Source organism: Falco punctatus (assembly GCF_963210335.1).
Source record: "Falco punctatus genome assembly, chromosome: 5".
Taxonomy (NCBI): domain Eukaryota; kingdom Metazoa; phylum Chordata; class Aves; order Falconiformes; family Falconidae; genus Falco; species Falco punctatus.
In genome coordinates this window covers 79,741,309-79,765,721 of record NC_137584.1, presented here as the reverse complement: position 1 = coordinate 79,765,721, position 24,413 = coordinate 79,741,309, and the positions used below count along the sequence as shown (strand labels likewise).

Below are 24,413 nucleotides of genomic sequence, written 5' to 3'. Positions count from 1 at the left end.
TAGTGAAAACTGCATCTTTTCTACACTACGATTTACACAGAGACCTTCCATCAGCAGTTCTCAGTTTACAGAGGAACTCTCCAGGAGGGACAGACCATATCCCAGGAAGAAAAAGCAGTACAAAATCTCCAGGGAGGGCTCCACACCTGCTCGATATGGGAGTGAGACACTTCAGAGCAGTAATGCATCCCCCAGGGTTATTTTAGATTGTGTCCAACTCCTGATTTCAGGCGGGACATGCTGAACCTCCTCTCTGAGCGGATGCTCTGCCTGCAAGCGTGCTGATGCAGGCAGGCAGCACAGGCAGGGAAACTGCAGTCTGTTCAAGAGCATTTGTTTGTCTTCCCCTGTTTGCTTTCAAGGGCACTATCCCCTCTAAGGAAGCAGGAGTACTACCTGTATGTTAAAACTGAACCTGAATGCTTTTAATACATTTCCTTTTCACTCTCCAGGCCATTAAGTCACATGGATTCACAGGATCAGGTCCCAGGGTTACATCAGGGCTTCCCTCTGCATCTGCCAGAGCTAAACCCAAACCTCTCTCAACTCTGCAAAAGCTTCTACACAAAACTGTCCATTTCAACCACAAACAAACCTGGTCGTTTTCAGAGCATTTTACTAACAAGCCTAACACCAGTCTTTTCAGGCTGAAAAATTTAAGTTGTAAAAAGCATAAGAGAATAGATATCTAGGGGAATTTTTAGAGGAAAACATGCTGGAAAAAGCACAGAAGTTTATGGTTTCAACTAACTGCTTGGTTAGACTCTTGAACTTCCCAGTTCTAAGCAGTCAAACCCCAGATACCAGTAAGTCTCCCTGAATTCAAGACTGCCATTGTGTTGGCTCATCGGAGCTTATTTTAGGATTGGGCTTCTGATGTTACAGCCATGAACATGACTCGAAGAAAAGAAGCAGAGAAGCTATAAAATCTGGAGACTAATCAACCCGCAAGGTAACCTCTGCTCAGTGTGGAAGGCTTCCAGCCAAGCCTATCCAGGCCTCTCTGTCGAAGCAACTCTGCTTCGGTTTTTGGTAGCACAAGGGAATTCAGCACCAACAAACCAAACCAGAGTTCTGAGATCTAATGATGTCACACACATACAACCCCAACACCAATCCTCCAAGACGCCTGCTGCTTGTCAACAGCCAAGCATTGCTGTGATGCCAGAGAAGAGGAGAAAGCACGGGCACCTCGCACCCACACCTACTGACAGGCACAGAGCAGCGCTCCCAACGCTTAAGCACAGAAGGAGCCGAGAGGCTTTGCTTCCCGTTTCATTCACTTCTTGCCATATTGGTCGTCCTATCTGCAGGTCAGTTTATTTTGTTGGGATACACCTATTTCAAATACAGGATACTTATCCAGACATCTTCTGAGATAGGGGGGGAAAAAAAAAACAAATCTTCACCCCCTGCCCACCCTGGTTTAGCCTGCCCCTACCTGTAGCCCTGTTGGGAATCAGCAGGGCTGGATGCCATCGACCTGGGCACAGATCCCCGAAGGATCCTGGATTTCCAGGCAGCTGTACTAACAAGAGGGAAGAAACTATGTACGGGAGAGGGAACTATGGAAGGTATCTCGCAATTTACGGTGGCAGACTGGGGAGACAGCAAAAAAAAAAAAAAAGTCCCAAACATGCAGAGGGGTTTGTTTGGTTTAACAAGCACCAGAGAGGGGCATCCCAGGCCAGTGCCGGCTCCACCTCAAGTCGCCGATGTGGCTTTAAAATAAACCCTGCGCCGTACAGCGCGGTGTGCTCAGCGGCTGGTGCCGCCCGGGCCGCCCGCCCCGTTACGGGACAGCGGCACCCGGCCTGCGGGAGCGGCGGAGGGGACCGCCCAGCCGCCCATCCGCCCCCGGCCCTACCTGGGCACCGCTGCTGGGTGCTGCCGCGGGGCTGGGCCGCCCCTTCCTCTTCCTCCCGCGGAACACCACGACCTCCACGGCGGGCGGCGCGGCGGGGGGCGGCGGGATGGCGGCGGCGGCGCCCAGCTCGGCTCGCAGCTCCCCGAAAAAGTCGCGGGCTCCGCGCCGCCCGCCCGCCGCCGGCTCCGGGCCCGGGATCCGCTCCGCCGCCGCGCCGGCCTCGCTGTCCGCCGCGGCGCCCCGAGCGCTGGGCTCCTCACCTGCGGGCCGCAACACACGGCGCGGGTCAGCTGCGCGCGGCCGCCATCGCTCCGCTTCAGAGTGAGCGCGCCCAGCCCCCCCCTGCCCCGGCGCCCCAGGGAAAGCCGCGGCGCCGCCGGCTTCGGCGCAGGCCTCTCCCCGCCGGCAGCCCGCGGCGCGGCCCCGCTCACCCACCCAGGTCGTAGATGGCGCTGAGCACCGCCTCCAGCCGGCGGCACGGCTCCCGCGACCCCATGGCTGCCGCGGGGCGCCGGGCGGAAGGACGTTTGGTCCCGGGCGGCTCCCGTCGCCCCCAAGATGGCGCCGCCCATCGCGCGGTCCGCCCGCCCTCCGCCGCGCCTGCCGCAGCGCGCCGGGCGGCCGAGCCGGGGCGGCGCGGGGCCATGGGCGCTACGGGAGGCGGCTGCGGGCGGGAGGCCGCCGCGACGGGGTAGGGCGGGGGAGCGGGGCGCGGGGCGGCGCGGCGCAGCTCGCAGGACCATGGCGGCGGCGGCGGCGGCGCCCGGGCGGGCGCGGCGAGGGGCGCCCATGTACTCGGTAGGCAGCGGGGCCGGGGGGAGGGGGGCTGCCCGCCTCGCCCCCGCGCCCTGGCGGTGCCGTTCGCTCTGAAGCGGAGTGACGGCGCCAGGCGCGACCTTCCTCGCCGGTCTGGGGCCCGGGGGCCGCGGCGGCCGCGCTCCGCTGGGAGTTCCGAGGCTTGTGGTGGGTGTGGGTGTGTGGCCCGCAGCCTGCCCGGCCCGACCCCGGCGCGGGGGCTGCGGGGCGCGGCGGGGGCCGAGGCCTGTCCCGGGCCTTGCGGGGGCAGGTGGCGGCCGGGCGGGACCGCACGTTCCCCCCTCACGACTTCACCTCCCCCGCCGCTGCGCACCCCGAGCCCGCGTCCCCTCAGCTGCTTCCCCAGCACTTGTCGTGTCGCGACAGTCACAGCTCCCGATCCCGAGCGCCGCTTCTCCCCCCGCCCCGATCGCCGTGAAGCACCGACCGGAGCGGTGGGGCCCACCTTCAGGGAGGTGCTGGCCGGCCTGGCAGATGGTGGCGGCGGTGGAGGGGCTGAAGCGGGTTCTCCTGCGTTGACACCGGTGACCTTGTTTTCCCTCTGCAGCTCCTATGCCAGCCCCAGACCGGGAGATTTGGGTGCGGGTGCTAAACCCCCCTCTCTGCTTGCATTTGGAGGGGGGACTGGGGGAGGAGGGAAACGGCTGGTTTTGCCAGAGGTTCCCAAACTTCTCTCCTGTGCCTCCTTGGCTGTAGGCTGCTATCCCAAGCACGATGATCGTGAGCACCCATGTTTTATTGCTGCCGAAGGTTGTACGGAGGCAGGTGTGTTCCAGGCTCCTGCTGTGTTGCTGTTGTGCTTCACCAGGGTTGCAGGAACAGTGCGTGTAGCTGAATTTTCTGATGCCAAGGTCACCAACAGCGCATACTCTGTGTGCTCTCTACCAGTTGGCAACTGAAGCTGGACCAGCAGCTCGGCTGTCATGTGTAAAAGCACCGTTCTTCTTTAGCGGTTGGTAAAGTGTGTGTTTTGGCTCCCTCAGCACTACTCATGGACAGGGTATGAAAATAACAATTGCCATGGAGAGCAATCAGTTGCACGTCAAATCTGGAAGGGTCAAAAAAGTAGCAGAGAGGTGACTTTTCAATGGGCCATGATCTTTGCAAAAGCACTCACCAGAGCCGTGTTGGGGAACAGCTGTAGCAGCGCGGTGACTGCTGATGTGGCTGATGATACCCGAGCTGAGTGCTGGGTTTCTTTGTCTGGGTTTTGTGTAGTTGCACATCGCAGGATTTAAACTTTGGTAGTTGACCTAAATGTTGCTTAGATTCTTTGAGCAATGACTTGTCACATACTGATCTAAGCAGGTGTATATATAGAGCTACCTAATTTTTCTGATTCTGTTCTGAGCTATCTTTTTTCACTCTTACAGAGCATAAGGGATTTTATTTTCTGTTTTATTTTTAATCATGGGGGTTGATATAAGGTGTCAGTGTCAACAGATGGCTAATACAAACTATTTTCAGTCTTAACAGTCTCTTGCAAAACACCAGCTAGCTGAAAGCTGTGGAATAAAGATTGAAAACTGTAATGCTAAATCTTACAGGGGAAAAAACCCTAAAAGTTTTAAATGAATACAGGCCTGGGTTTAATACCTTGTATAGGATTGTTTTAAATGTGCCTGGAGAGTTCATTCTGCAGTTACTGTGGGACAATTCTCTGAAGTACAGTAATGGAAAGAAAATTTGGATGTTTTCCCAAATGCTACCATAGTAGAAGGATGGTATCCAAATCTGACTCTACTGTGTGGGGGAAAGAATATGAGAAGGTCAAACATTACAGTAGGATTTGTGTTCCCTGATAAAATGAAAATGCCTTTTGATACAGTTGAGACTTTGAAGGATTTGTTGTGCTTCTTAAGTGGAGGTATTCCCGATTTGTGGGATTTTTTTTTGTTTTGTTTTGCCAAAGTGTCTTGATGAATGAACAGGAACTAAATGTTTGCTCTCTACTTTAAAATGTCAGCTGCTTTGATGGTGTTGCTGATGTGGCTACAGTCAGCTGGCAGTGAAACCTGACTCCCTCTCCAAAGGTTGAAAACCCAGCTACCATTGCTGGGCATTTTGCTTGTCTGTTCCTGGTGTTCCTCCATGTGTTTGCTGGCCAGGCTTTCCTCTCAACATCAGAAAAGGTCGTTGTAAGAGCTGATGAAACAACATGCTTTATCCTTCATTGTCAGGTTGGTTCTGCACAGGTTGTGTATAGGGAGAGGAGGCAGAATGAATGAAAGGGGTGCCTGTGCTACCCTTCAGGTGGTGCTGTAGGGGAAGACATAAGCATTTTTATTTTTAGCATCTTCTTCTAATAAATATACTTGATCACAACCAATACTTCTATATTTATGTTTCACAGAGGCTTGCTGCAGTTGCCTTCCTTGTCTGGTGGCTATTGCTGATGTTTTGAAGTTCAGAGAAATACAGTTTCAGTTATGGAAAGACTGAGGCGTCATTCATACGAACTGTGGTGTTATAGGAGATAATAGGAGACATCTCTCTCCAGCGCAGGGGATGCCTACTGGCTCAAGAGGAGTTTTGTCATCGAGATTTCTGCAGTGGGGTGGATCCACAATTAATTCTTCACGTACTGTTTGCTTTCCTGCTTAGCAGTGGTGTTGGTTGCTTAGAGGCTGTGTTCTCTTTTTACCTATGTGTGCACCATATTGCGTTTTGATCTTCATGTGGCTGATAATGGTTCTTTTGGTTTGTTCCTGCCTGATTGTGTTTTATGTATCTTACGTCCAAGCTTGGGGCAGGCCAACACAGATCACTAATGTCCTTGATGCAGCTAAAAGTAGCAGGGATTATTTTTTTGTGTTCATGATTGTGTTTTTCTAATGTCATTCATGGCATTGTCTTCATGCAGCTGTGAGAGTTGGAACCAAAGGTGTTTTAGTTAATACCTATTAATCATGGAGAGGCTGGAGGCAAGGCGCTTTAACTTTCAAAGCCCAGGTGTTCTCTTAACTTCTTCCTGTTGGGCAGAATTAAGTAACATGTGGCATAGGGTGATTTGGGGATCTTTGAGGTTGGGAAGGGTTGGGGGTTTGTGTTGGCTTTTTTTTTTTCTCTCTCTCTTCTTTTTAGTTTGTTTCTGCAGTGTTGTTCCAAGCAGCTAATTGTTCATGCACTGAGTGTGGAATGCAGGTTCTATAGAAAGCTAAAAAGAAACCCCAAACACTGCGAAAATGTTGCATGCCATTATCTTGGTACTGCAGCCAAGCAGACCACTGAATGGCTCGAGACAGTGTCTCATTCTATATTTGTATGTTCCTAGCAGAAAGAGCTCACATCAAAGAAAAGAGATGAGTTTGAAGATATCTTGGAGGAAAGACGATTGTCCAGTGACTTGAGATATGCGATGAAATGCTATACTCCTGTGATCTACAAGGGACTTTCACCTTGCAAGCCAAATGCTATCAAAAGTGCTGTTCTCCAGTCAGAGCAAGTTCAATATGTTATCAAGCAGGTGAGTCTGGACACTGAGCTGTAAGACGAGATAAATTGAGCACAGCCAAGATTTCTGTGGCAGCAGGGGAAAAAAAGATTATTGCTGACCTTGTCAAACATGATAGCTGTAGTTGGAAGGATGGTCCAAATAATCAGTAGCTGAAGAGCTGTACTCTGTTGGCAGGAAAAACAAATACCAGTTTACCGTGGACTTGCCACTAAAGCTGTTGGATAGCTCACTGATGAAATAGTGTTTTGAGTTTGTATATACAACACTTCACCACCTAACCTATCTAATGTGCTTAGCTTTCCCCCTGCCCCCTCCTCCACTGTCCTTGCCACAGAACAACACTGTGAAAGTCATAAACACTCTTCTTCTTAATAGACATTTTTGTACCTTGAGGATGCCTTGTAGGGATTTTATAGGCAAGTGGTATATTGATGAATCTGTCATAAATGCTACTTTCCCTAAAATGAGGGTTAAATTTCACAGAGAATTCTTTGAATTAGAAACACTGTCTGATATGTAACTATTTTTGTTTTGAGATGAAGGGCAGCTGCTACTTTGTAATGAATAAAATATTTTATAGTCAAACTGGCTGATATTTTACATTGTGTTGAAATGGCTGAAATAAAAAGTGTGTGTTAGTTAGCAGAGTAACTATTTTCAGTATTGATGGAAAGTAATTCCAGGCCAATAGAAGTATATATGATGGTTTGGTTAGTCCTGAGTGAGTGGCTACCCTTAAATTTTTCTGTTGTTTTTGTAAATGGTCAGTGTTACCTATGATACATCAAAACCTGTTACAAAGTGACAGACTACACCATGTTCTACAAAGTATATAGCCATCATGAATTGCCAAGTAGTATGAAATAAAATAATAAAAAAAAGAATCTTTCAACTTTAGAAACATTAAAACATTTATTGAAAGAAAATATTTTACAAAGGATTTGATAGAAAGACATTTTTTTGATGTTTTCTTCTGAAGTGCTGCTTTTTTGATGGAAAATTGTTTTACTGGCTAGTGTCAAGTGGTTGAGGGTGGTTAGCAGACCTGCCATTCCAAACTAGTTATCAGCTTTGCACTAGAGATTACTGGAAGTATCTAACTGAGACTGTCTTTGGCAATATGCCCAACAGTCTATGATCAGTGAGCCTCCTGTCTGGGCAGGGGTTACACAGGCGTAATAGAATTTGTTCTTGTTACAAGTTGCTGAGGTTACTAATGTTCAGTATGTGAAATTAAGTGCATTTGGTTTAGCTTGCTCTATATGACTAGTCTGAGTTTTTGATACCTGATTTTGGGGTGTAAGTGTTTAGTTCTGTAGTGGGTGTGCACTTAATTCACACAGGATCAGCTGTGTGGTAAGCCTTTTATTGGTGAATGAGAGCAGTATCTCTTTCCCATTTAAAATGGTTAAAATAATCAGTTATAGCTACATGTGGAAATACACAGGATGAAGGGTAATGCATTTATTAAAACACAATTGAACCAGTAGATATGATAGTAAGGTGGTATATGGAGGTAGATTGGAGGAGATGGATTTTCTCGTATGTCACAAAATAGAAATAATAGGTAAGCAGTGCTGATGTTTAAACAGCCGTGCTTTTTTGGAGGCTTTTTCTTCTGCCATTCTCTTTCCTCCATGTTCAGTTAAAGGCATGTTCCTCACTCCGTAACAGTAAAAGACTAACTTTCCCATTAACTATTTCTAGAATCAAAGTATCAAATAGGAGGGGCAACCATTATTTAAATCTGTTTTAAGAAACTTCAAAAGGGAGTAAGCATAGCAACAGAAGAAGGATAACTGATATGCAAAGTTTGTAGAGACAGTGCTTTGTATGCATTTCAACTAACCATTGCCAAAGTAATACATTACAAAGAAATTGAATGGTGATAGGGCTGAGATTCTTCAGCCAAGTCTTAAAAATCTAACCCAAATGCACTTGAAAGATTTACATTGTGAATATCTCTGCAAACATAGGTTTAATTTTATTAGTCAAAGAAAGTAGCATACAGCCTTCTTCAGACTGATAATATAGCAAGTGTTCTTTGAACTTAGGTCTCCCATGAAGATGCTACAGGCTAAAACATTCAGTTGGTGTGTTTGGGGTGGGGGGGGAAGTTGTTGCACACCCTGCCCTCCACCATTGAGATCTCAGCTCGTTCTTGCTTTTTGAACAGCTTTAACTTGGCTTTCTCTTGTTGGCTGACACCGAACGGATTCTGTATGATTAGATGCATGCCTATCACAAAATAAAATCTTGCTGACTACTGCAGTAGTTCTGCCATAATTGTTGTGGCACATAAAACAGCGTGCATGAGCAAGGAGAAGGAAACATCTCACTGCTATTTTGTTTTTGTTTCTCATCAGTTAGCAAAAGAGATGGGAGAATCACCTGATATTATTCAAGAAGAAGCCATGGAAATCCTGGATGAGATGGGCCACAGCATGCAATTAGGAGCTGTCAGATTTTTTGCCTTTACTCTGAGCAAAATATTTAAACAGCTTTTCCAGAGAGTTTGTGTGAATGAAGAAGGAATGCAGAGAGTGAGTACTGAGGGAGGAAGTTATATTTTCATACCAGTCACTTGAACAAAGACTCTAATCTTTGCACCAAGTAACAAATATGAAAAATAGCCTTTGGAAAAAAAAGACTGCATTTGTGTTTATTACTGCATTTCTTAGTAAATGGATAGGGGGAAAGGCAGATGATACATAAGTGTTTGAGAGGCAGTCAGCAGGACTTCTTTTACATTTTCCAAGCGCTTCGTGTGGTAAGGAATGCCTTGTGTCAGTGTTCTGTTAGATCAGCCGCTGAAAAGAGTTTTTTCTATCTGCTGTTTTAAATTTAGTAATGCATTTAGCTGAATTGGGGTTGAAAACTTCATTTTATTTGGCTGAGTGGGTTGGCTGTTCTGCAAAAACCTTCGTACGGCTAAGGGTGGTGAAACACCTCTGAGGCAGGAGATGCTTTAAGTTTGCCTCAGTCTTCCGGAGAGCTGCTGCCCCCCTGTTTCATTGCATTCATTCATTGTTCTGGAGGGTGTAATGCTTCTCCTGGAAGACAGCAATGTCAGCCCTGACAGCCCTTATTGGGTTTCCCATCCCTATCAGAAGGGATTTGAATTAGACTATCAAGTAGTGAGGTGGCTCTGGCTTTTGAATCTTGTAATGCTTGTGAACCACAGGTTGCTAGTCTGAAATCTACTGCTCCAAGTTTCCTATGGTTCTGTGCTGAAAAAGGTATAGAGCATGTGGACAGAGAAACCACCCTCAAACAAATCAGCTTCTGTTTGCCTTAAAGCCTGTGAAGGTCTCTATTTGCAAATTTCAACAGTCAATAAATATTGGAACAGTATTGTTTGTGCTGGTTTTTTTTAGTTACAACACGCCATTCAGGAGCATCCCGTTGTACTGCTTCCCAGTCACCGAAGCTACGTAGACTTTTTGATGCTGTCTTACTTGCTATACACGTATGACTTGGCTTTGCCTGTCATTGCTGCAGGAATAGGCAAGTATGTTCTTTTGATGATGTTTTCAGGATTCAGAGAATCAGTAGCAAGGGGTCTGGTAGCTGCTACTATAAGTAGTTGTGTTTAACTTCTGTTCCAAATATGTCTTGTTCAAACCTCCTTGGGTGAGACACTTAACAGTGTCTGAAAGCTTCTCATTGGTGCCGAGTCCAATCAAAGATTATTTTTTTCATAGCAAGTTCACCCGGTAATACCCCGTCTATAGATCCAAGGCTGGGGCAAAGATAGATGTTGTGAAAAAGACTTCTGTATTGCTTTTTTGGCCTGGGAACAGGCAAAAACTTGCACAAGATGTACTGTGTATGCAGAATCTTTTGTGATATATGGTTTCAAGTATTGTCATAGTAACCAGATATGACCCTTGCGCTTGTTGCTGATGCAGCTGATTCCCTTGAAGCATTGGCAGAACTCTGTTACGTGGAGTGCTGAGAGCAGAACTGGCTGGGAAAGGAAATTTCACATCAGAGGTCACAATTTTGGACATACTTAATTCTAAAGCAGATTAAGCCAGTATATTTGTGGAGATCAATTCTTGAAGACTTTAACAGTAAATGTCTTCTGAGTTAATGTGCTTTTTGAAAATCTGGACTCTGGCAGCACTTAACTGAGAAACCTCATCTTGGAAGTCTTGGGTATCAACCAGGTCTTCCAAGCAGGCAGACAGCAACCTTAGGTCTGGTGCAGCACTGTAATGTGCATGGACAAACTAGCTAAGGTCTGGGAACCTGCTGCTCTCCTGTAGTCTGCTTTTACAGAGGTTAGGAAGACCAGCAGAAAATTAGCAGAAGCTGGGAGAATGTGCTTGCTAGGGAAGACAAGATTCTGCCGGTCTTTGAGTTAGTGCTATCTTGCCTCTGGGTGCTGCGGGTTAGATTCTGGTGTATTCAGAAGTTGATGTCTCATAGCTGCCTTGATCAAGGTGTTGCAGCTGCTTACCTGTCGCATATTGTTCAGAATCTGGTCACATGCTGCCATAGGTATCAGTGAAATCCTTTGCTGACTTTTGGATTAGACCCTTTTTGTGTTTTGGGCCTCAAAACAGTATCTTAAGATACTATTAGTTCAGATTAGAGGGATTATTTTTTTAGTGATTAACATTTTTTTAGGTGTTTTGGGGTCAAAGTTCTTCAGAATTAGGGGCTTGCAGCCTGATTAGACTGCTGCACATGTGTAGTATTTTAAATTCCTCTGGAGAAAACACAGTTCCCTATGGTTGTAGTTGTATTTACTGCATACTGTGTTAGAGGTTCACAAGATGCGGTTTACAAACTCACTCTCAAGTGGTACCTGTGCTGAGTGGAGAGACACTTTTCTGATATAGATGGAAAGTGCCTCTGCTTTGTCAGTTATTGCTTGGCTTCAAGTAGGATGCAGATAGATCTGTGGGGGTTAGCTAAGGGAAGGTAAACAGTTACCAGTAACACCAGAGTACGTGCTCATACGGTGCATTAGCGGGAATCTGGCTGGTGCTGGGATTGGGTTTCTATCTCAGGTCTTGGGAGCAGGTCAGATTAGAGGCACAGAGCTGGTGAGGTGGTGTGGGCTTGAAAGGATGCATTTCAGTCCCATTTTGTGGGGTGGCAGTGTGTGGTGGGGAGGGGCGCTGAGCATGGAGTCAGTCCTGGTTGGGTTGTTGAGGACATGGCAGGAGGGTGGGATAGAGTCTATGTTGTAGTGAGAGAGGGAGGGTGTTGGGAGATTAAGGGAAAAAGATGGACCTCTGCACATGGGAAGCTCTGACAGCTGCTATGGCTGCCCATAGTCCTGTAGCCAGTTTATTTTTATCTATTTTTTTCATATATTCTTACATAGATATCTATCTCACATACATATGTGTGTGTGACATATTATATGACATCTTCAAGGCAGTTATTGTCACTGTTTTAGCTGGAAATGTGAATTTATTTTACCGATCAAATATCTGTTCTCAAGTGTTTCATGGATTGAGGTGGCAAGGAGGTTGAAGCGGCACATGGCCAGCTGATGCGTAGACTTGTTTTAAATGCTTCCCTAATAAATTTGTTAACATTAAGTGTTTCCTGGTTTTGACAAGTGTTGACCATCACTGCTTAAAACTAGAAAACTAAAAACTTCTAGCCAGTTTGGTGTACAAAGTGATGAGTCAGAATCATAACTAACCAGTTACACTATATTATCCTATTTAATTTCTGTGTCTTCTAGGATATATTTAGTGGTAACTGATTTTTCTGAAGGTGAGAGAGACAATTACTTCAAAACTTAAGTATTTATTATGGTTGAGATCTGGCCATCTAAATTATGAAAATAAATTGCTCTAAGTGAATGCTGCTTACCAAAAAGAAAAGCAAGCATGTTATAATATGCCATTCACATTCACATAAGTCTTGCAGACAATCTGAGAGCAAAGAAAGGTATTTGTAACAACAGAATTCTTGGAAGAGATCTTTATTCTGGCAATTGGATCAGTGTATATATAGAAAGTGATTGATTGTGACAGCTGATATTAATCAATAGGTTTTGTGTGTGTGGTTTTGGTGTTTGTTTGATTTTCAGATTTCCTAGGAATGAAGATAGTTGGTGAGCTGCTACGAAGGGCAGGTGCCTTTTTTATGCGACGTTCCTTTGGTGGGAACAGACTCTACTGGGCAGTGTTTGCTGAATATGTAAAAACGATGTTAAGGGTAAATAAACTATTGAACTCTAAAAATGTATGCTTAAGAAATACTGTGTTGGAATGATTCATGTGAAATATGCATGATATTATAGCTATGAGGTTGAAAGTCTTCACTGTGATCTGATTAAATGCATTCTACCTCAGAATTACTGTCGGTGAAGAGCATGCATGCACTCTGTTGTTATTATAGTTCAACAGTAGGTAGTAAACAAATTGCTGCTCATCACTTGCTTTGGATCATGTGCCTGTATCTCATGACAGACACAGTATTTTTGTTAATTTAACTATATGGTGTGTCAAATGCAACGGATGAATATGAGCTTAGAAATTGCTGAAGTTAGATATGCATGGCTTCCATTAAAAAAACCCTTACTTACATTTTAAGTACTTGAAACTATTTACAGGCAGTAAAGAAGAGAAGTTTTTTTTTCTGACCAGCTTTTCTTTTTATTTTACATTTGAAGAGTGGCTATGCCCCAATTGAATTTTTTCTTGAAGGGACTAGAAGCCGCACTGCCAAGACTCTGACTCCAAAGTTTGGTAGGTTTGTTGAACACTTGGAACTTTTTATGATTATTATATTTTCGTTAGTGGCTATGTGCTTCCTAAGTTCTTCAGACAGGAAGGGATGTTAAAGTGGTGGGAAACTGGTGAGGCCTGTCAGAATAGTGGAAAACACTATGCTTGGAATTCCAAGGCTATACAAAGAATGGCAATACACATCTCTAGCACTCTACTGCTTTCTCTCCCTTTGCCCTGTTGTGTACTTAATTGCATAACTCTTCGCCCTTTTCTTTCTAGAAAATAGGTGTCCTCTGACCAGCAGAGAAATACTGTAAGCTAACTGTAGGAGTAATGGGCAGAAGAAAGATGCTGTTTGAGTGCAGAGCAGCACTGCTGCAAAAAGCACAAACAAGCTGTCCAAATGCATTGCTTACATTTGCCTTCTGTTTTAAAGCTTGAGCAATGTTTTGTGCTTCTGCTTGATTGACGAGAGAACAGGCACAGTGCACACCTATAATCAGTTTCTAAAATTTGAAGGTATCTTTTTCAAAGTTAAATTGCAGTTGCTTTTCCTTCCTCAAAAAAGACAAATGGTTCACTTTTTTCTTTTTTTTTTTTCAATTTGCAGGTCTTCTCAGCATTGTGATGGAACCATTTTTTAAACGTGAAGTCTTTGACACGTACCTTGTTCCCATCAGCATCAGTTATGAGAGGATATTAGAAGAATCTCTCTATGCATATGAACTCCTGGGAGTCCCAAAGCCCAAAGAATCTACATCTGTATGTAAATTCCTTAAGAACAGAACATAGGTGGATGTATATACACCCTGTGGCACCAAAATTTGAGTTTTACTTTTCCCATTTTCATAGGGGTTGTTAAAAGCCAGAAGAATCCTCAGTGACAATTTTGGTACCATACATATCTACGTTGGCCAGCCGGTATCACTTAGAACCTTGGCATCTGGGAGAATCAGTCGGTGCCCATACAATTTGGTTCCCAGGTACCACATCTTTCCGTGGTGTATGCCTAGGAAAAGCATTTGTTTAGTCCTCACCTATGTAAAATAATGAAGATATTCTCTTGTACTTTGTTTTCAACTTCTCTCCCCTCCCCTCCATCTGACTATTTAGACCGCTGAACCTGTTTTGTCTGAGCAGAGGTTTATCGTGCTTGTGATTGGGTGTTTCTGAAACAGGTTGTTACTTGAATAGCTTTGCACTGTGTCGAGAAGATGCCATTTTAAAATTTAATGTGATACGTGAGCCAGGCAAAGCTCTGTTTTCTGAGAATTTGGTGGTTTTGCCACTTAAAAGTTCTGCCTTTCTCTCCCTTCTTGTTTGTTTTATTACTGCAAAGTGTGTTATGTGATCACGTGCCAGGGACCTGTAGTTATGACTGGATTGGGTAGCTTTTGCAATTTGTTATATAAAACACAATGCTTTTGAATTTTATTTTGAGATAGCAAGTGCACAGCATCAGTACAGAGAGGTGTGTTTCAAATAGTGTCATGAAGCTACTGATGTTATGCTCTGTACTTCTGTTCTACACAGGACATAGAATCACCCTCCAGATGTTAGGTGCTGTAAAGTCGTTATAGATCCAGGAGGATGGATCTTATTTCTTCTTATGGAAGAAATAAGGAAGGGTGTGATTTATATTCCAGTTTTTGGAGCGCTTGACCTTGAATTGCATTGTTCTTTTCAGGCATCTTCCCCAAAAGCCATCTGAGGATATCCAAGAATTTGTCACTGACGTAGCTTATAAAATGGAGCTCCTGCAAATAGAAAACATGGTTTTGAGCCCATGGGTGCTAGTTGCTGCTGTCCTGCTCCAGAATTTGCCAGCCATGGATTTTGAACTTCTAATAGAAAAAACCCAGTGGCTTAAAGGCTTAACTCAGACTTTTGGAGGATTCGTTGAATGGCCTGGTATGCAGAGAAAAAGTGTTATTTCTATTCCTTCTGTTGTTTATGAAGGATAAATTATATTTCTGTGGAAGCACTGTATGGTGACAACTTTACAGCATGTTTTCTCAGAGTTGTAAATGGATTTTAGGATATGCTAAAAAATCATGCTAAAACCTGACAGCTTCTGACTTAGCCTGTAGAAGATAATACTTTAAAAAACAGTTAGGTGGAAGCAGAACAGATATTTTAGTTATATCCTGATAATGTGGATGAAGGGGAAATTATAAGGTATTGCTATTAGAGCACTGAGATTTGCCTAGTGTCTGTCTTTCTGAATGCAGCAGTTAACTTGCTGTAATGCTATATTTATTGCTTGATACTGACTATAGTGTAAGTTGTTACTGTGGCAAAGAACTAGTGGAAACAAATGGGTGAGAGAAAATCAAAACTAAGTTGTCTATTTATTTTTAAATTCCGCTTTATCCCCAGAAACACTGATGACACTTGGGTAGAAGGCTTCTTTGGTCATTTTATTTATATATTTACATACACACACACACTCTTTATATATATTATGTATATGTATATATTGGCTTATGAAAGGCTGATTCTCCTTCCAAACTATCTGAACAATTGTTTTAAACTTCTGTCTGTGAGCGAAGGTGACACAGGTAACTAATTTCAGACCCTTAGGACATTAGTAGTAAAACTAGCAAAGAAAAAATAATGTGTAATGCAAGTATGTTTACCTTTTCACTGTAGGTAGACTTAAACTATGGATCTTTGCTTTTGTAGTCGTGTATAATCAGGGTTCCCTCTCACTACTGCAATAAAGAAATAGGAGCAGGCTACAGTTATAACAGAACTCCGTCATTTCTGGAAAACCACTTCTCCTTTCAGGGATCTGCACTGCAGTGAATGCAGACAAGGTCTGCTTCTGCCAAACTGGTAAAAGGAAGAATTTCACGGCAATATTTAAACATTGTTTAGAATCTTACCATACAGTAAACTGAAAAACATAACCACATTTGGGTTTGCTTATTTATTTTGTTTATTTTCTTAGCAACAGTGAGTAAGCTTTCACTTTAGTAGAGTTGAGATGTAGTCAGGGAATAGCAAATAAGCATGGTGATGAAATAGAGCAATGACAACAACTGAGCAGATTTTGTTGGGAGTGTGCTGGCCCTGCTCTAGGCATCAGTTGCCTAGAAACAAGAGTTTGTTGTTTTGTTTTCAATGGTATTCAATTTGAAAGAATAAATACATTTTAAAGGCTAACTTAGCAACATCACCAAGTCAGCAACTACACGTACCCTGTCCATTCCTCTGTCTCCAGACAGCTGGTTGTTTCTGCCTTTGTCATACTGGTTGGTTGTTACAAGCAGAACATTTGCTTGGCTGTTAGAAATTTTATCTTAAAAACAGGAACTGCAAAATTACTTCCTCAGGCTTCTGCTTTTTACTGCATCAGGAAACTTGGGAACTTGAGCAGAACTGGAACAAAGTAGGCTGAAGGAGCAAAGAAGATGCAAGGAGATTCTGTGTGAAATATATGTTAAGGGGAAAGAATACAAAATTATGGGTTTTTTCTATCAGAGGCTATATGGATTTGATACGCTTGTGGTGTTGTGAACATGTAAAGTGTATTTTAGTGTTCAATAAGAAGTTTTTATTGCTTCTTTCCTTGCTTACCAGAGTTCACATTTGTCACAGGGAATGTTTTGATAGTGTTTAAAGTGTAAAGTGTTCTAAAAAGGTGACTGTATTTTCAAGACTTGAGATGCTGCTCTTTATCTGAATAAAGTTTGTGGTGTGTCACACTGACAAAAAAGCCTGACCAAAGCCCACAGGTTTGTGGAACTCACGCCTGCCTTCAGAGAACTTTGCTGTTAAAAAAAAACAAACCCCACAACAAACCCAAACCTGCACGCTTCCTTGCTTTAGGCATTTTAAAAGGCTTGTCTTATGAAATTAGAAGAGGTTTGGGTTTAAGTACAGTCTGGTTTCTCTTTGAGCAGGCATATAATGTAATGATACTTACATTAGGATTTCTTTAAACTTAATTTGGGGTGACGCCTTACTTGTATGTGAGAACTGAGGAAACACATTACTAAGATTTGTGCATCTGATTCAAAACTTGTAGTGTCCGAAATGCCTAAGCAGAAGTATGGTCTCTGTTTCTTTACCGATTAGTGTGTCTGTCCTCTTTTATTTGGAGGCTCAGAATACTTTTTCCAGAGACAAAGGAAGTATTTTTCATTGTTAGCAAGTGGAAGAATTTAAAGTGCTTTCATTAGAGAAATGTCAAATATTTTTCCTCTCCCCCATCTCATACTATGCCTAGGCTGCCAGTTCCTGGTGTGGATTATTTTATAACATTTCTCTAACAATGTTTGATTTAATAATTGGTCTTCAGTGGTAAAACTTCATGAAATTCTGGTGCATTTTAGGCTGTTTCAATACCGTTATGTTCCCTTTTGCATCTTCCTGAGTGTTGCCTTCTCCTGCTAGATAACCTGTGTGCCAAAAAAGCAGTCATATCTGGCCTCACCCTGCATTCAAACATTGCTCGGCTTGTCAATGGCCACGTGGTCCTAAATGATAAAGGAGTGGAAGATGGAGCCGTAGGGGAAATCGTCTTTAAGCGTGCTCTGGCCATCCTTATGTGTGCCACCTACAGAAACCAGCTGCTGAACGTGTTTGTGCGTCCATCTCTGGTGGCAGTTGCCTTGCAGATGACAAGCAGCTTCAGAAAAGGTACGTTTGGGTAGCCCTGAGAGTCTGCTGGCTTTGCTCCTTGTGCTGTCAGCTGTGAGAGGAGCATGAAGTTCCTGTGACAGCTGGTGGGAGCTACCTGAGACCGTTATACTCTGGATAAGGTCCCATGACATCAGGTGGATGTGTTGGGAGGGGATGGGGGTATTTTACTTGCTTTTTTTGTTTGTTTACCCTTTGATACTTTTGAAAGCAGGTATATTGTGTTGAGAGGGCAGGGTTAAGAAGAGCTGATCCCAGTTCCTCAGTGTCTGACTTTGTTGGAGTTGAGCAGACCAGCACAGCTCACACTTGCATGCAGTACAGCCAGTTTGCAGTCTTTCTTCTCTTCCCACTACTATTTCTGAAGTATTTCAATGTTTTCCAATTCTTGGCTCTTAAAGAAACTTCACAGGATAAATACCTTAGTTTTGTGCAGCATCTGATTACGTGGTATTTAATGCATGTTCTGAGAAGCTACAGCTCCCTGCTCTTTCCTTTTGGTAACAGTTGGATCAAGTGCTTAGAGTGCTTGGATGTTCTGTTGCGGTGGTTTCTGCTGTATTACATATGTATGCTTTTAACGTCAACTCCAGATTTTACGTGAAGTGGGTACTCCCTTTAAAATAAGGAGTAAATGGCTTTTCACTTACATGTTTAAAATTATGTTTTTACACAACAATACTTTACAATATTTTTTTCAGAGGAAGTCTATAGCTGCTTCAGCTTCTTGAGAGATGTTTTCTCTGATGAATTCATCTTCTTTCCTGGCATTTCATTGAAGGTAAAAACATGCTTTATACAAAAATACTGATAGTCAGTAACACAGCCAACTAAAATAGCATCTGATATCAGGGCTTTGCCAAACAAGTGCTTTGCGATAAACACAGTGATATCAACTTGATCTGTAAGTGGGAGGGAGAACTTAACAGGGGATCATTTGATTAGTTGCAAAACATTGTCTGAATCCACAAGGTTGTGTATGCAACCTTTTTTTTCTCCCTCTATTCCAGTAAAAAAATAAAAATCCAGAAATTGCTCAATTCTGAACGATTAAAATGAACTGTAGCAAAAGTTTGGCTTTTTTTTATAAAGCTACCAGTCTCCTAGCACAGATATAAAAATGTACATAAAGCAGTCTTTTAAATGAAGCGTAAATACTGTCCTGTTGCTCTCCAGTTATGAAAGAGAACTTAGGCTGTGAAGAAAACAGTGTTAATGTAGATTTAATTTAATTTGGTCACAGAGTGGGTATGTTCTGTCAGTGCAGAAGCAAAACAGTAATTTTCATTGAGGGTACACCTGGATAATTTTTCTTCAAAGCTTTTGCAGACTGTGCGGCAGAGGGGCACTGCTGCTCTTTCGGAAAGTTAAACTATAGGTGTTATACCAATTAATGATCAACCATTGTATGCCCTTGTTACCTTTGACAAATAGAGTACGCAGTTCTACATTTAAGTGCCTGTTGTCCTCTGGTTGATTATACCCCTTCTAGGGTAGCTGTGATCAGTTGTTTTGTGTAGCTCCATGTGTGTGGTCTGTGATGCAGGGCTACCAGAGAACTGTGCCAACACCCAGTGCCTTCATCGGTTAGCGCACGCCTCTGCACCCGCCTCTACCCACCTCTCCTCAACCGCACCGCATGGTGGTATCTGCTCTGTAGCGTTTGTGCAATGGCTCAGGTGCCTCTTATACCCTGAACTCTGAAGGTTTTGATGTCCCTGTGCATTAACAGGCTTATTTTTAATATTTGATGGTTTATGGTTGAGCCCTTTTAGCTTTTTATTACTGGCATTTATCTCGTGTAGATTCAAATAAGTACATTGTGAGCACTATGAGGTGAGTGCTTATAGTAGAGCTTGATTTACATTTCTGCAGCCAAAATCTTGTACAGAGTTGAGGTGATGCAGCCTGTGAAGGTTTTTGAAGGGCGAACTTTCCTGATAGCATAACAGTGTCCTTTTTAGAGTCTTATAGAAGCTTTAGTTGCAACCTATTTGCTTGAAAAGAGTTTCCCATCGTTTCACTCACCCCATACAACCATACTTCTATGAAGCCAGTATTATTCCAGCATACTGCCTTCTTGCAAGGCTCAGTACATCTGCGTGCTCTTCTAACACAGCCGGACCCAGGCAAGCTGTGAAAACTGCAGGCAGCACTTTGCTCTCTGTAGGACTTGGCGTGTCAGTTTGTACACATCCTGCTGGGTCAAAGCTGGCTCTAGTCCAGCCAGCTTGAAATGCAGGTGAGCACAAGTTTATTAGTAAAAAAACTGGTTCAACGTTACACCCAATATAAACTGGTAAGTCCAAGTGTAGTTTTTATTTGGATTTAAAACTGGTTAAATGTGACTTTTATCAACACTAAGGCCAAATACCTGATGGTGATACCTGTGATCTTTCCTGCATTAAAAAAAGAGAGAAGTATAATTTTCCTGAGACTCATCAAGACTTGCAAATTATATTAAAATCTTACAGATTTTTATATAGCAGAGAATTTGGCCTTTTTTTAAAGGCCGATGGGCACTGTTATGTTTAGTTTTCATTGTTAGCAACTGTTGCCTTTTGCAGCTTTTCTTAAGTACCAGGACCAAGCAGGGAACAGGAAGGTGACTGGCTATGACTGACTTTACTGGAGTCAAATGAAGGAGTCACTGTAATGTTAAGGGATCTCTTAGCAACCCACCCCTCTAGTTGTCCATGTGTCTGCCATGTCTGTGTCCCACCCTCTCATGTTCTTTGTGTGTGTGTGTGTCCTGTGTCCCCTCCCTTTTTGTGCCCATGTTGGCAGTAAAATGGTTTTGTCATTGACATTTCCGTAATTTGTAACTTTTGGCCATTGTGTTGCCTCTTTTGCAGAGAGCAGGTCAGTGAACTACGTTATCGTTTATCACAAACAGTGGACATGAGATAAAGGCAAACCCTGACTTTACAAATAAATAAAGAACACCCACAGAAAAAACCCTAAACCAGACAACCTGGCCCTATTCTGACAAAATCCTGAGGGAGCTCAGGCTCGCTGTTACAGTACCAGCCAGAAGCTGTTTTCTTTGTTCCTAGGCTTGTTGTGCATTGAGATATGGCTGCGTTTTAGAACATGTTCCCACTGCCTTTTTATAAGGGTGGTTTTGGTATATAGGAAAATGTTGATTGGAGTCTCTTGAGGACCAAGTTCAGTAATAAAAGTGGTGTCCTGTTGTGGTTTTATTGTTGTTGATTTTGTGGGGAAAGGTAGCTGCTCTTACTGTAGATGTCAGAACTTCAGTTATGGTTCTCTCTCCCAGGATTTTGAGGAAGGATGTTTTCTACTCGCAAAATGTGATGCCATTCAAACAAGTCAACAGGAAATCTACCCTACTGACAAAGGAAGTGGTATAGTATCTTTCTTGTCAGCTATGTTTAGACCTTTTGTGGAAGGTTATCAGGTATGTTGTTGTTCAGAAAATTATCCCTCTTTTCTTCCTCCTGTGTTTTACAGGGAAACTAGGATAGCTATGATACTTCTGCTGTATAAAGAGTGACTGTTTTCATGGCTGGGGAGTGCAAGAGTTGAGAAATAGCAGTAATTAATATCTTAAACCACCACCCTCTCCCTAGGATCCTGATTTCAGCTTTTGGCTCAGACTTTTCCAGTTGACTAAATTGTAATGCGATGGCCTGTTATGGATTTATAAGCTTCATGGGGAGTGTGCTGCTATCAGGTTCATTGCTTTTTCTTATGAGGAGCTCTTGCTTAGTTCATTTTATGTGGGCTGTCCTGCCAAGTATGGAAATGAGTTTGCATCTCGTATCTAGTAGCTTTTTTGGGAATTATTAATGGCATCCGTATAGCTCCTTAAATAGTTTTGGTTTTCCAAGTTTTTAATAAGACTGAACACTTAGATTAAGCAACGTAATAAGCAAAGTATGCAAAAACACAGGCTAAAATCTGAGATACGTCAGCATAAGATTGGTGGTGTTGTAGACATTTGAACCTAGTGGAATCTGTTAATAATCGGGTGTGTGACTTGGGCTGAACTTGTACTGATCTGCCCAGGTTTTCCCAACTGTAAAACAGCTATTGCTTTAAAAAAATTACACTGTTTTTGATTGTGAGAACAGGAATGTTAAACTAATGTCTAAGGTAACTATTACAGTAATACTGAATCTTATTTTATTTATTTATTTTACTCAGGATTCTCATGCCTGTTAAACAGTAATAAAAATTCCAGGTGCTCTGTTTAATGATACCTTTTGAGTTCCTCTCCTGCCCTTTTCAAAGTTTAACAGTAGTACTTATGAGGACATGTCTGAAATTCATAACAAGCTGACAATCAAAAGAAAAGAAGTGCTAATTGTTTTTTTTTTAACGTTAGTTAATTTTCAGATACCTCTCAAAGGAAACAAAAGAAGCCTTCACCGAGAAGCAGTTTATACCTGGAGTACGCAACTTTGTTTTTCAACTTCTTGAGAAGGGTGTGTACAGCCGTTATAAAATATGATTTTGCAAGTGTAGCCTGTTAATGGACAGTGATAAAACTTTCAACTGTGTTTCTGCTTTCTCTGTAGGGAATACGCAGTGTTATGAAGCGCTGTCTTCTGACATGCAGAAAAATGCCTTAGCAGCTCTTGTGCAACTAGGTGCAGCAAAGAAGAAGAAAATGTAAGAGCACTGGCTTTTTGGTGTATAGAAGTCCGTGTGTGGTCTTACTGGCAATTCTTAATGACTAAGCTATTAGTATGAAGCAGAACAGTAGAATCTCAACTGCCTGAGCACCAGTCAACTGAAGGCTGATTTGATTTACCTGAGTCGTGGTGGAGACCCAGCTAATTCCTTTCTGTACATGTTTTAGAAGCAGACGTGCACCACACACGCCCACACACACACACACACCCCCACACACACACACCCCCACACACACCCCCACACACACCCCCACACACACCCACACACACACCCTTCCCGGTGAAAAGACTCCTGTGGGACCCAACAACAAAATGCATTAACTCGCTAGCAGGCTGTTCTGACTCCCTTTTTACCTTTTGGTTTTCAAAGTTTCTCCCAAGGCTTTGGTAAGCAAAGAGAACAGTCTTGCTTATTTTCAATAAAAGAGTTACTCTGTGTGTTACAGTATGCCTCATCAGGCAATGTAAGCAATAATCAAGGATACTACTAATTTTTGGGGGGGGGTCAGCACTAACATCACAGGGCAACTTAACTGAAAGCTTAGTCATTAAAGTCTTTATATACAGTTCATAGTTGATAGGCCTAAGATTAAAAAACAGGTATTGTTACACAAAAATGCAGTGACATGCATTCCTGTTATCAAATGAATTTGCGTTGTGGGGCTTCTTAACTGTGTTTAGAAGTATAACTATGGGAGTCCCTGATACAAGTCGTCCCCACATCGTCTTGAGTGTTTCACAGAACGTAGTTGGCAGCTGATGACCCTGAGCTATTTCCTGAACAGAGGCATAAGAAAATGTATCAGTTAAGGCTTGTAGCGCTCTTGGAAAGTGCTCAAAGTACTGTTGTAACATCCCCTGCCATGTCACTGTGCTAGGTGTAGATGTCTGTAACTATATTCCCCTTTCAATCAAGTGCAACAGAATTTGGTATCAGCTGAAGATTTGGTGCCGTTTTGCAAGAGTCTTGAAAATTACAGGACTGAAAACAAACAAAAACTCTCTTCGTGCAGTTGTCCCTATTAAAAACTGAGGGGGGAGAGAGACATGGGGACTTGTGAACAAGAGGAAGGATAAAGAAACTGTAACTATCCTTGAGTACAATCTGATTAGAAGTCTGCCATGCCCTTAAAATTGATATGTATGCTGTTAGGATGAAAAATATGATGTAGTTATGAAAACGTTTAATTCTGATTATTTATGTAGAAATGACCGGAACAAGAAATATTCATTGAAGAAAAAAGGGTTTTTCTTTTAACTGTAGGTCCAGTGGATTCACTTACAATGTAAATCAAGAGGCTGTTAATAAAATCCTGGACATGTTTGGTAAGTGTTCCCTAATTAAGTTGAAAAGAGATTCTCAAATTATGAATTACTTTGGACAGTGCACATACATTAGATGTAGTGGTTTTTCCCTAATAAATAGTTCCTTAGATTTATCTATATAACAATCCTACTGATATTTTTTTTACAATACTTTGTGTCATTGACTGCAGCTTGGAATCTCCCTTTTTTATTTGAAATATGAAGCCGAAGGACTGAGGAACATAAAAAGTAGTTTAATGGAGTGGTATTTACGGCATTTTGATAAGTGTGTACTTTTTTTCTTTCCCCCCTGTTAGACGCTAGGATACCTGTACAGAAACCTGTGGCAGCGAGACTCTGAGTGGCTCCTGATGCTGCAACGGGACATAAGCGGCTGCTGAGAACCCGGACCACTGCGGCCAGAGCAGGGACAGGGGCAGGGGGAGGCGGGGGTCCCCCTGCCCGGTGAGCGGGGTGACGTTCTCTGGCTGGGCAGCTCTCCCTTACCACTTACAAACCGTTGCCGTGAGGGTTAGAGTTGTATTTGTATCCTCACTGTCGTTTTGTTTTTTGAAAACAGATTACACATTGTCCTTTTTTTTTTTTTTTTTTTTATATATATATATATTTAAAGAGATGTGTAATGGCTACTTAAATGCATTTTTCTAGACTTGGAAGAAGGAACGTGGTTTCGGATATTCGGATGTGAAAATGTAACAGGGAATTAAAAGACTTGCTATTAAAATTAATATTTAGAGAAGTACGTTGCTGGCTGGCTACATGTTAGCATAAGGCTCTTGGAACCGAGAGTGCAAATCAGATCTTGGGCCACAGCCAGAAGTGCTGATTGCGTTGGGTTTGTTGGTTGACTGTGGGGGGTTTTTAGGCAACTTGGCATTACTTTAATTACTTCATGAATGTTGTATTTAAAAACTGAATTAAAGCAGCGTCGTTAA

The 24,413-nt window shown here is 43.0% G+C and overlaps 2 protein-coding genes across 4 annotated transcripts in view; one reads left to right on the top strand and one right to left on the bottom strand.

The window, feature by feature from the left end:
* Nucleotides 1-2,325, bottom strand: part of FSAF1 (40S small subunit processome assembly factor 1) — a gene marked incomplete at its 5' end in the record, with an annotated part of 12,557 nt that extends 10,232 nt beyond the window's left edge. The window contains one exon of the mRNA XM_080388014.1: nucleotides 2,128-2,325. Within this exon, the coding sequence (XP_080244140.1) occupies nucleotides 2,128-2,325 (198 nt within the window). The remainder of the gene's footprint in view (nucleotides 1-2,127) is intronic.
* Nucleotides 2,055-24,413, top strand: GNPAT (glyceronephosphate O-acyltransferase). Of its 3 annotated transcripts, none has more exons than XM_080389290.1 (16): nucleotides 2,055-2,188; nucleotides 5,961-6,149; nucleotides 8,507-8,683; nucleotides 9,518-9,647; nucleotides 12,202-12,329; nucleotides 12,787-12,862; nucleotides 13,455-13,606; nucleotides 13,697-13,827; nucleotides 14,532-14,755; nucleotides 17,246-17,491; nucleotides 18,193-18,272; nucleotides 20,772-20,912; nucleotides 21,843-21,942; nucleotides 22,036-22,129; nucleotides 23,417-23,478; nucleotides 23,775-24,413. In XM_080389290.1, exons 2-16 carry the CDS (start codon nucleotides 6,042-6,044, stop codon nucleotides 23,816-23,818), a joined length of 1,893 nt encoding a protein of 630 aa, XP_080245416.1. In that variant the 5' UTR covers nucleotides 2,055-2,188; nucleotides 5,961-6,041; the 3' UTR covers nucleotides 23,819-24,413. The 3 variants fall into 3 exon arrangements, with proteins under 3 accessions (XP_080245416.1, XP_080245415.1, XP_080245414.1); XM_080389289.1 differs by lacking the exon at nucleotides 2,055-2,188 and adding an exon at nucleotides 2,311-2,665; XM_080389288.1 differs by lacking the exon at nucleotides 2,055-2,188 and adding an exon at nucleotides 2,311-2,665 and having other exon boundaries at nucleotides 5,958-6,149.

Coding starts and splice junctions, on each gene's coding strand:
- GNPAT (XM_080389288.1), top strand. CDS start 2,426: ATGGCGCCGCCCATCGCGCGGTCCGCCCGCCCTCCGCCGCGCCTGCCG. Junction 13,607..13,696: donor AGCCCAAAGAATCTACATCT/GTATGTAAATTC, acceptor CCATTTTCATAG/GGGTTGTTAAAAGCCAGAAG. Junction 17,492..18,192: donor GACAAGCAGCTTCAGAAAAG/GTACGTTTGGGT, acceptor TATTTTTTTCAG/AGGAAGTCTATAGCTGCTTC.